Source organism: Ctenopharyngodon idella, chromosome 4, assembly GCF_019924925.1.
Source record: "Ctenopharyngodon idella isolate HZGC_01 chromosome 4, HZGC01, whole genome shotgun sequence".
NCBI lineage: Eukaryota > Metazoa > Chordata > Actinopteri > Cypriniformes > Xenocyprididae > Ctenopharyngodon > Ctenopharyngodon idella.
In genome coordinates, this window is record NC_067223.1 from 29,631,541 (window position 1) to 29,644,403 (window position 12,863).

The 12,863-nt window shown below is 35.5% G+C and overlaps 1 protein-coding gene across 3 annotated transcripts in view; it reads left to right on the forward strand.

The window, feature by feature from the left end:
- The window catches only part of tafa5a (TAFA chemokine like family member 5a), a 141,387-nt gene that overhangs the window by 114,477 nt on the left and 14,047 nt on the right, over positions 1-12,863 (forward strand). Inside the window, exon 6 of one of the 3 annotated variants that reach the window (XM_051890152.1) lies at positions 84-176. The exons of the other annotated variants lie outside the window; for them this stretch is intronic. Coding sequence (XP_051746112.1) covers positions 84-176 — 93 coding nt within the window. Of the gene's footprint in view, positions 1-83; positions 177-12,863 lie in introns of those variants that run through there. 3 annotated transcript variants of the gene reach the window in all.

The window sequence follows — 12,863 nt, forward strand, 5'->3', positions numbered from 1 at the left end:
TGACAGGAACATTCTGTTCTCCATTTAAACACAAAGTGCCATCAGAGTGGAACAGAGCCGGAAAATGCTTCCATTCTCCTCAGAGTATTTCAGAAGACCTCTCCAGAGAGAAAAGGATAGCTCTGGCATATGGAGAGAGCATTACAAATGCTCAGAGAGAGAGCACGACAGAATGAGAGAGAGACAGAACACAGAAAAGGAAAAACACATCTAACTTCCATCTCTTCAAGCAGGGTCTCAGTGGAAGGCAAATTGATTGCCTCATCTGGTTGGAAAAAGTAGATCTCTGAAAAACTTTTCCCTAAGACTCTATTGACAAATGAGCTATTGATTAGTTGTTTAGAATTTAGAGAGCAATGCCAAGATGGTGCATGACAGAGCTCATGATGGTCCACCCAATAACAGATAACCATGCCCCAAACTCACACCAGTGGTTGAGCCAATGCTGCTGTTTTGGTCTAGTCAAGATGATGTTTTTTTTACTGTGTTTTGTCAGTTTTTGTCTTGAAATCTCTCCTTTTCTAGAAGGCCCATCAAAGAAGTAATTCTCAAAGAAACTTAATGCCTCAAAAAATCTTACAGCACAACTACAATAACCTTTACAACTCAAACTGATTCCCTTAAAAGTTGAGTTAAAATTCCTAACCGTTTCATTATCGCCTGAAAGCTAGCTTGCTTAACACTAAGTGCCCGGATTCATTGCCACTACAGATAATTATGAAATGTCATTATGTGTGTGGGGCATATCCAATTATGGTGATTAACTTTTGATGATGGGCTATGATCCTGACAAGTCAAGTGATGTATTAATTTACTGGTTGTAGTGTTTGAGGTTGCCTTCAGCTAGCATTAGCATCCATAGCTTTTTTTTTTTTTTTTTTTTTTTGTATTATTGTGAATAAAACAAAAACCAGAGAAGCAAGTACAAACTTTTGCTTCTCAAGTAAGTTTATCTTGTTTTGTTTAAAAAGATATTTAGATATTTTATGTTTGATGGTTTTAGAGTGATTCTGGGCATTTTTTAAACTGGTCAGACTGGGAGACCAAGTAGTCCAACTAGAGGCCAACTGGGCCTGACAAGAAGACCAGCTAAACAAGACAAGTAAACCACCTTAGGCTGTTTGGGCTAATCTTTTCAACAGGGAAACGTCCTCTAAACCCAATGGGGAGATAAAGAGAAGCCAGGGGAATAGGGTCAGAGTTAAGGAGTAGATTCTGATCTGGAAGCTCAGCACATTTTCATGAAGTGGGAATGTGGCCTGATGCAAAAATGCAGGCATATCACAGAACCGAGATCGACAAAGAGGCTTAGCGAAGCATTACTCTAAATACATAAATAATGCTCTCCCTTCCCCTGCAGCCGCATGCCACGCTCATTTATTGTCTCAATAAAGCTTGTTTGTGAGTCTGAGCCCAGGTCATCAGTCACAGAACATCTTAACTGGGTCAAGACCACAGGGGCCTATGAGACCGGTTCGGTCCATTCTCCATCTTCAGGAAATCAAGGGCAGGTGGGACAGGGGCAGAGCATGATGCCTAATAGAGATCTTTAGAAGACTGTGTGTGCCTCAGCACATTTGTGCAATGTTGTATCTTTGAATTAAGTTGAGCAGCAACAGCAGTAAGATTTCAAGACACCTAAAGGAATTTTTTTTTTTTTTTTTTTTGCACTGAAAAAAAAAGTTAAAAGACATGCCATTTGTTTAAAGTGCATTTTTTTATTGGTCTAATTGAAAATCATAGTTTTTGGTTTTATACTATCTTGTTGAGTTTGACTAAAAGCAAATAACATTCCACGTAGAACAAATTAAAATAAACAGTTTTGTTTATATAGTTCACTTGACACCAGATTGTTAATGTGCAGAACACACACTGGCTAGTTTGACTGCAGAAGTTATTGTGGGTTTTATTCTTTTTTTTTTATTCTTTTTTGTACTACATAATAAAAAAAAAGATATTATGCATATTTTTAAAAAAGTCATTTGAAATTAAATATTGAAGTTGGTTCAAAGTGTCATTTTTTCAGTGTACAAACTATTACAAGAATGTTTAGTTGATTAGCTACATTGATTGGTAATTTATTAATAGAAATATAAACAAAAAATTTCAAAATGAAAGACATTTATGATATTTATCTTATTATGATATGACAATGATATTTTTAGGGGAAATCTTGCCAGGTATTTGCTCATATTTTGAGGTTTACATTCCTACGAGGGAAAACATCTATCATCATTTTGACAATAAGAATTGGATTAGTTCTGGATAGTTATTTTCTTTAAGAATAGGCTACAGTAATTGGAAGTTTGCTAAAACATGGTTTTGTCACAGATAAGTGTTAATAAACATGGATAGATAATGTTAAATTACTGATCTAAATGTTTTTGCGAAGGTAAGTTTAAATCTCTTAGCGCCTTCATTCCAAACATATCAGGAAGTAATAAATCACAGGAAATGTGTACTTCAGGTCTGCAGCCTGCAATACAGGAGATGTGTGAATGTGTGCTGTTTACACCTCAGTAATGTGTGAATTGAGCTGTGAAATGTGCATGGACATGGGGTCACGGGGTAGATTTAGAAATTCTCTGCCCATGGGGCAAGAAAAGAGAACATAGGATAGAGTCGAAATGTACACTAGAAAAAGACTCTTACTCCATAAAATGTTTTATTGTCACATTATTTATTTGTGAAATCATATACTAATATTGTTTATTTTGATGTTTCAGTGTGGAAATGAATAAAAGTTCACATTTCCGTAAAGTTTAAGACAGATAGTGTTCAAACCTCATTCATTTTCTCAAATCATTTCTTGATTTGAATGCTGTTTTTTAAAATGTTAAAATGACTATGTAAAAAAATGAATGGTTTCAGGGTTAAAAAGTAAATTTAAAATTAAACAATTTTTCATAACCTCTTGAACAGGATGTGCATTAATGTTTTCAGTCTATATATGTGAATGAATGGGTGCATATGTAATTTTTCTCACTTTAATAACACAAAAACTGTGTATGCCACAGGGAACTTCTGCAAACTAGACATTATTACTTTCCTTTAATAATAACAGACTGCTTTAAAACAATTTCAGTGTTACCAAGCCTGTAACAGGCATCATATAGCTCCACTAACATTACCGCAGGGTGCTGCTATTGAATTACTACATGTAAATTGATCCAGGATATAACTGTAAAGTAGTCAGCATCTTAAGGCAGATAAGCATTAGACTGCACTGCAGGAAAAAAGAACCACCAAGAATCATTTAATGATTTTTTTTATTATTATTTTTTTACATTCTTTAAACAAAAGAAATTAAAAACATAAGAACTGTGTAAGTAATTGTTTTCAGAAATAGTACAGTACGTTTTTTTTTTTTTTTTTTTACAAGATACATTTTACAACCTTCATGAAATAACTTCAGAATATAAATATATATTCTCTGAAAACAAGGCTTAATATCTTACAAAAATCTTGTTTTGAAATCACCATGAAATCAAAATGTATTTTTAATGGAATATTTATTCGTGCACATCACACATCTTCTCTGATGATGTGTTTAGTGGTGCAAGGGCGGGACAACCTGTCACTCACGTAAGATCACAGCAGTAGCAAACGAGAACGATCTAATCAATTCCCGATTGACAAAAATGTTCTTGTCCGAAACTATCTAGAAAAGAATATCTGCTGACTTTGAAGATGTTAAGACATTTTTGGAAAACAAACCAAAAATACTAATTAAGAACATAACTTTTCGCAGTGTGGCTTCACACTGCAGTCACTTTCCTTGCAGATACTATGCTTTGCACTGAAAGACTTTTAAATGATTTTATTCCGTGTGGCCCATGTAGGGGTTGACATTTCCACCGTTGGCTCGGAGCTACTCCTGCTGCAGGGGGAAAATGTCAGCACGCATCTGTGAGTCCATGATATCACTCAGGGTGAGGTTTGCAGATGCCGGGCTGCATGCGCCGGTCCGCACGGGCCCACGGCGGAACCAAACAGACAGACAGTCTCGGCAAATAGCATTGTGCCAAATGTGCCTGCCAATTAGGTTCAGCCTGGCATTTACCAAACAGCAGTGAGGATAAATACACTGTCCCCTCCGTACAGAACACGGGTCTGTAAACAATAATTCATTTTATCCCACAAAAAATAACTGTGGATATGAATAGAGAGGTTGATTAAACAAGAGATGCTGCATCTCCGTTTGAGATTTCAACATTTTTTTAATTTATTTGCACTTCATAGAGAATATTATTTAGCATTGGATAGAAAGGATGGTATAGTTAACCTGCCAGACAATAAAAATGAGTGATGAAATCTAGTGGAGGGACCCAAGCCATAACTAAATATCAAAATATCAGAGACTTGCTGGTTGGCTCTTTTTTACTTGAGTCTGTAAGCAACCAGCTACAACACCTAAAGAACAGCATAGCAACCCAAAAACAACCATCAGAACACCTTAGCAAATGCACAGGAACCTCAACACTCTAGCAGTGTAATGGTGACTTTTTACAAGCAAGACACTCATTATTTTTTTTTATTTTTTTTAGCATTTTCTTAGATTTCTCTGTAAAACATACAATAAAGTTCCATTAGTTAACAACTACATTAGTTTACATAAACTAACAATGAAAAATACTTCTAAAGCATTCATTAAACTTAGTCAAAAGTTGTATCTGTTAACATTAATTGGTGGACATCAGCTAACATTAACTAACAATGAACAGTTGTATTTTTATTAATTAATGTTAACAAATATTGGTAACACTTTATTTTAGGGTCTTTTAACTAGTTGTTTATTAGCATTCATATTACTAGAATATTGTCTGTTTATTAATATGTATTAAGCACATATTAATGCCTTATTCTGCATGACCTTATTCTACATTCTTAATCCTATCCAATACCTAAACTTAACAACTAGCTTACTAATTATTAATAAGATGTAAATTATGTGTTTATTGAGGGAAAAGTCATAGTTAATAGTGAATATGTGTTTCCTATACTGAAGTGTTACCCAAATATTAATAATTACTGTGACAAATGTATTGCTCATTGTTAATTAATGTTAGTTAATGTGTTAACTAACATAACGGCAACTAATGTTACCTTATTGTAAAGTGTTACCGATTTCTCTAACTGTGAAGTTCAGTCTAGGCAGGCTTAAAATCAACATGAATCTTATTCTTTGTAATGTAACATTTTCTTTGTGTGAGTGAACAGAATATCCAATGAGAAAAATGTAGGGAAGGAGTTGTATATACAAGGAACTGATAAATAAAACCCATTCTTCGATTATGGTGGCTCATGGGTGTTCCGTTCTGCTGCCAAGTTGTTTTAAGCTAGTCACCTGAGCCTAAATGTTATATGACTAGTGACTCTAGAGCCTTGGGAAAATGGAGAAATATGCTCTTTGCCACCAAATAGTGTAGTACAACATCTACTAGCATGGGCTAACTGTGCTATTCTAACCAGAAAAAAGTTGACACCAAGGATTGTACAAGGAAAAGAGAGATTAGGAGAAAATGATATAAAAAGCAATGACCCACAAAAAGAGAATAGAGTGAACTGACAATGGCACGCCATGTTGGAACGCCTGTGCAAAAATGAAGACACTAAATTTGCTTAAAAGGGTCTTTGAGCTGTCATTACTGCGCAGCGGTGCTGCTGCGAATCTTAATGCATGAAAGCAGAGAGGATGGGCATCTGGCCAGGGACATGGAGAACATGCGCATGCCTGTCACCAGAGCAAGGCTGAGGGACCCAAGACTGGACCAGACCACTGGAGCATGGAGGCACTGTCTTTGAATAAAACTACAAAACTGATACAGGGTCTAACGCACTGTTATTAATTATTAACCAGAAATTAGGTTATGAATTAGAAAAGAGCTCTGAAGTGTCATTACTAAAAGAAAAGTCATAATTACAGCACAATTTTATGAATTAATTTAGCATAAATTACATTTGAAAATCCCTATATTATCTATAGAAATCTATCACTGCATTTTCACTCTGTACTGATGGATATGATGTGACAGTATTCATAAATATCCTGGCAAAGTTCCCAGAGGAAGATTTTATTGCTCAGACATTGCTTGTTTATAGCTTGGAGTTCTCGATTTCATTTAAGTTGCAACATTTTTTCCAATGTTTCTCCTGATGTTAGAGCTCATAGTAAGTGTCACGTTTGGTGTGGTGTTTTGGTCATGTTTTATGTCATTTATTTTGTAATTTGGCATAGTCATGTTTCCTGCTCTGTCAAGTGAGAAGGCTTGTTCGAGATGAACTACACTAGAAGTACAGAGACACTTTGTGCTTTCCATAAGTGTGCTGAACCAACGTCATTCATGGTAGACCACCTGATTTTTGCGTTGACTGTAGCCAAAGAAGTGGATGCGATTGAAATTCCCATGTTTTAATATTCCATATCAAGATTGGTTAAATACAGGAACTTGTCTAAGAAAAAACACATCGTCCTTGTCATCACAGAATCTGACCAATGAGAATAAAGTGTGTCGTCATCAAGGCTTTCGCAGCCGATTTTGAGCAACTGCAGCTCCTGACCTATGCAGCTGGTCTCGTTTTGCTCTCACGGTACTTTGATGGCTCATGTAAGGCGGCTACAGCAACGATCAAAGTCGGACAAATTTTCTAACCAGAATGCATTGCTTTTGTCAGGTGGCAGCCGATCTTTGCGAACAAGTCGAACAAGCCTCTTCTCTTGTCCTCATGTATCCTTCCATGTGCTTCCCTTGTCTATGTGTCATGTTTTCATTGGTTGCTTTAGTCATGTGATACTCTGCTCTGTTTGTCATTGGTTCATTGTCTCATTGTTCTCAGGTGTTCTTTGTTAGTCATTAGTCTCTGTGTAGTCATTAGTCCTCGTGTTCCCATTGTCTTTTGTCTAGCTTTGTTCATGTTCCGCTGTTTGGTGAGTTTAAGGCCATGTTCATGCTCAACCCTAATCAAGCCAAGTCTTTCTTTATTTTCTATTTGTTCAAGTTTTGTTAATAAAAACTGCACTTGGCTTCTCACTACGCTCGCCTCAGTGGGTAAGATCTTTGACTTTTGGCAAACCTGAGTAAAGTTTGTGGATTTGTCAAAATCTCTTCTGAAACTCTAGAGGAGATACATGTGTGATCTGAGGTCTTTTTTTTTTTTTCCCCTCTCCCTCTCTCTCTGGAGAAAGTCAGATCTTAAGCAGAAGTCTGTAAATGTCTTCATTTATTCTCATTGCTGTCATTGCTCAATCAGAACAATTGAGCTATTAAAGAAATGCCATGTGTGATTGTTCTTTCATATGTATTAAAGTGTCATGCCATGAATCAAATTCCTAAACATCAGTCCTTTCAGATGACCATTATTCCAAGCTCATCCATTTACAAACTGATTACTGACTAATACTAATTATTTTTATTGACTATTTTTAGATCAGATGGCTACACATTTTAAAATGCAAAGATCTGGCTGAGCTCTTGCCCTCTTGTATATCTACTCTCTCCTGCCAGACCTTGCTTCTTTACAGCATTAGATAAGATTTATTACCCAGGGTTCCGTGGCTGTTGACGTGAGTGTGATAAAGCATTTCAACAAGATGAGTGTCCCAGTGTGGGTGTAATGATGTTATACCTTCTCTTATCGCCTCCAGATGAACTGTGCGTCTAGCCCCATCCCAGAGGCAGATTACATCCAGGTTGTTTTTATTTTATAACGTTGAGTTGTCCTTGAATCCTTCTACTCACACCTGGAGAGTGGTTACACACCAACGGAAAGTGTCTGGAAGTTTGAACGGCCCCTTGTGGAAGTTGTGACCCTGGAGGAAATTGATTAAAATGTTGCAATAGCTCAAATTAACTGCCAACAGTAGCATGTCAGTGATGTATGACATCCGATTATGGGCACTGTGATTACATGCACCGTGTAATGTGGTTTCTCTTAAATGCAGTGTGGTCTGGGTGGGTTTGAGCAGGCGTCCTTTCCTTTTATGTTCAGTTGGATTAATAATTGGTGCTAACTGGCAATCTCAATCAAATTGCCGGGCACCAAACTGCCTAGGAGCGCATATTACCGTATTAAATTGATTGCACTGTTCTCCATTACCAATTCTGTTTGAGTTTCCGCCCAAGCAATGTTATAATTAAGGCATTGACATCCAAGAACAGAGATTATGTTCAGAATGGAAAACTACTATACTGCTTACTACATAGTGCATAGTGTGTAATATATGCTGCCTGCTGATTTTTGTTTTGTTTTGTTTTAAATAGTACACATTATGCGGCAATACACATCTTAAATAGTAGAATGTTATATTGCATGCTTATTTCAGCAAGTGGTGTTCAGTTTTCATCTAAGAAGTTATTTTGTATTTAATACAATGTTATGTTAGTTAAGGTTCTACAAGGTGGACTACTAGCTAATAAATACTGCACAGAATACTATTACTACTATTTAAAATAATAGTAAGTGGAAGATTTGCATTATGCAACAATTAAGTTTCAAATAGCAGTATGCTTGTTTGCATTATGCAACAAAGTTTCAATAAGCAGTATTTTTATTTTTGTTTGTTTGTTTGTTTTTTTTGACATATGACCTATATTACATACATAGCCCCCACACCTAACATGCAAGAAAAAAGGTCAATCGTGCGCAATATTTACTAATTTGTTCTCACGATTTGCTAAGTCATGTGCACGATTTACTATTTTGTTCCCTTGATTTGCTAAATCATGCGCACGATTTACTATTTCGTTCCCTCGATTTATAAATCATGTGCATGACTTAGTAAATCGAGGGAACGAATTAGTAAATCGTGTGCACGATTTTGCCTACTAGTTTTTTTTACTGCACGTTATGTGCAGGGCTCCATAATTATATTTAAGTGTCCAGTTATTACCTCTTGTTGTATCTTGGAAATAAATAGTTATTTTTAGACCTTGTGTATAAGTGTGAACTTAGCAGTATTAATTCATGATCAAATAACGAAAGATATTACATGATATATGCATGATAGATAACATCAGTTGTAGTTAATTTGTCACATTAAAATAAAAGGTGAAGTCCAGCGCACAGTACGGCAACATATACAGTAGTTTGTGAACCCTTTGAAAATACCAGAATTTCTGTATTACTCATAAAATGCGGTCTGATCTCAATTTACTTACGATTATAGACAAACACAGTCTGATGTAACTATAATAACACATAAACAGTACACTTTTCACATTTTTATTAAATACATTAAGTAATCATTTACAGTGCAGGTTGGAGAAAGTAAGTGATCCATTAACCCTAGAAACCTGTAGATCCTCCTTTAGCAGCAAAACATCCACCAAATGTTTTCTGTATTTTGAACCATCCCTCCCCACAAATCTGTTACAGTTTATCAATATTTCTATGTTGTCTTGTTAGCACAGGCTTCAGGTCAGAATTCAAGAAAACACATTTTTCTTCTTTTTCAGACATTCTTTAGTTGATTTATTTCTGTGCTTTGGGTCATTGTTTTGTTGCATCACCCAATCTCATAACTGCTGTCCTAATATTCTCCTGTAAAATGTTTTGATACTCGTTTGAATTCAATGTGAAGTGCCCAGACCCTGAGGCAGCAAAGCAGCTCTAAACCATGATGCTACTTACATGCTTCACAGTTGAGAAGAGGTTTTGTTGTTGTTGTGCAGTGCCCGTTTTCCTTTGAACAAATTGTTGTGCATATTTTGTCAAAAAGTTAAACTTTTGTCTCAACTGTCCAAACAAGATTTCCAGAAGTGTTGTTGAACATCCATATTGAGACATGCCTTAATATTTTTGGGCAGCCGTGGTTTCCTACTGCCATTTTTGTTCAATAAAGACTTTAACAGTAGAGTTTTCTGGACGTCTTTTGCTGTCATCCTATGGTTCTTTCTCACCTCTTTCAAGATTGTGCATTGTGTTCTTAGAGTGATGTTTGCAGGATGTCTGCAAAAAGTCCTTAGAGGAGTAGCAAAAGTACTGAATTTATTAAATTTGTAGATGGGAATTTTAGAGTGGATTGATGAACAGGCCTTTAGCAATTCTTTCATAGCCTTTTCCAGCTTTGTGCATTTCTGTAATGTTTTTTTAAGGTCATGTGATTGCTTTTGGGTTTGTGGCATGGTCCACACTAACCAGTCTTTCTTGAGAAGAGCAGATTTGTCATTGTATGCCTTGATCTTAAGGGCAGGGTATCTGTGCAGCCCATACTTCCAATCTCATCTCCTTAACTGACTCCGATTAGCTTTTGGAGAACCACAATTTGTGACTTGGGAGTTTGGAGGAAGAAATTACATTTTATGAGCAATCAGTGCAGAAATCTAGATATTTTTAAAGGGATCACAAAGTTATTCTTGCAACTGTATTTTAACCCCACCCCCTCCAAAATCCAGATACACTTTATTTTAGAATCACGTTGTCAACAATGTACTGAGTGATATGAATTAACTATATGTACTTACTATAGGGTTAGGGTTAGGGTCTGGTTTAGGGTTAGTTTGCTTGTAATTATGCATAATTTACTGTTTTTACTATAGTAAGTAGTACGTGTAAAGTCTAACTATGTCATGTTAAAATAAAGTGTTACCTAAAATCTCAGCCCCTCAAAAGACATGTCAGCAAACCCAAATACTCTAAAGGGCAAAGAGCATTTCAAATTCTTCTGATTTGGCTAAAAAATAGCATCTAACTCTCAATTATTCTTTTCTGTTTAACAAGCCCAGGGCTGTCACAGATACAGGTATGATTTCACAGAAAATCTATTCCAATAATAACTCTCTTGTAGTTGGGACATTTTCTGTGTGTCAATCCATAGAATAGATTATAGTACCTTTCAAATTTTGATAGTCCAATCAAATCAAATAATGCCTCGAGAAAAAGATTAAAACCCAGAGCTGATTGTTTCAGTTCATTCATCACACTGGACATGGTGGTTTGAGCACATTGCATTTTGGGATAAAGGTAAAGCTCCAAAAGCTCCAGTCTACATTTATTGTAATTGTATGGAAAAGAGTGCATTATTCAAAGTTTCTTCTTTTGTGATTTGTGAAAATTCAGAAAAAGAAATTCAGGCTTCATGAAGGTGAGTAAATGATAACAAAATGTAAATTTTGGATGTTTTGCTTAATGCTGCATTTCTAAATCATTGTATGTGCATTGGCCATTGCTTTTGTTTACTATTTTTGGTTTCTAGTTAGTCCAATGTACTGTATGGTTGCTAGTTGGTGTAATGTATGCTAATGCAGATGTGTAAAATGATAATTCTGCTATCCATAGCAAGATTTGAGCATCACCGAAGCAAATGTTTTAAGCTGCTCAGCTGTCTTGATTACTGTCGCATTGAATTCCTCCATTAAACCTACAATTAGGCCTGATTGCGCCCCCTTTTGTCTCCTTGTGGTATCTGAAATTTGCAAAAGAGTCTTCAGTGGCAAAAATGTAAATCAGCAGGTAATTATCCTGCACTCTGATTACTCTAATTCTCTTCCTGCCTCTAAATATTGCTCTCAGAGATGGCAAGAGATATATAAGAATAAACATAGTAAAACAAAGCAGAAAAATAGCAGTTTATGCTGCCTTGACAGATGTGATTTCTTTTTTCAGGAAATAGATCAGACATTTTGATTTGTATGAAGTTAACTGATGTTGATATGTGTAGTAGAGGGCAATTGCATTTTGTCTTGATGTAATGTTATTATGTACTGTCAATCAAATGGGCAAAAGGAAAACATCTTGACTGAATTAATTATCTTCCATTTTTAACACTGCAGAAAGAAAAAAAAGAAGAAAGAATTTTTGGTTTTACACACTGGAAGAAATGAGCATATGTACAAGCAAGGTATTTTGAGTGAAGGTCAAGATTTCCAGATGCAAACTAATACTTTGCTAATACTCAAAAGAAAATAATATTTCTGAAATTACAGCATATAAAATTATTATATATTGTTAATTAATTTGTATTCATTTCAGGATCTAAAAAATATCAGACATGACTATTCATATGCAACTACTATTTATTAGGTTATTTCCTGAAACTGTAACTTTGCATGTTTTGCTTAATTTTGGATCTAAATTATATGATACATAGCCATTGTTATATTATATAGTTATTTAAACCTATTTGCATACATAACATACATTTTGAAGGCCATGAAAAGTTTCAAATATACATTTCTAAAGCAATGGCTATATGACTGTAATGTCTAAATAAATAAATAAAAATAAGAGACAGCTCTGTATTGTATTGTCCTGTGAAACAGGAACTGTGACTGTCTCTCCCAAGGGGCTAATGCTAATGCAGGTATGTTAAAGTGACCTACTTTTATATAAAAGTGATCATCCGTGATGAACCTCAAATACATCTACTTGAGAAATCTGTGACAAACCTTTCTTTAAACTGATGACCATCCTTTTGGATTAAACTATTTTTCTGCTTCCATGGGGTGATGTATCATTTTATGTCATACACAACACTATTTTAGTGTGTTACAGTAAGTAAATCACTGTGATATTTTTTTTTTTTTTAGATATATGAAGTCAGTTGACTTGACATTAACTATTGATATGTTCCCAGAGCCAGCAACGGGGCACATAAAGTGGGGGCATTTATATCTCTAGGGGGGTCCAGCGGCTGCCGAAATTTATTTTGATTTCATGATCACTATATATTATTGATTATCTTGATCCAACCTAACAAACAGTGTTTTGTTAAGTATGTTTTCTTGAAACATGTGCCTGTATTTCAAATAAATTACACTGGGTTTCATATTTTTTCGTCTAATGCAAAGACATTCATACATTGTCCAGAAGCTTTTGGCAGGGTGCGTATTATTGTTGTGTTTGTGCTTGACTTCCTGATCATA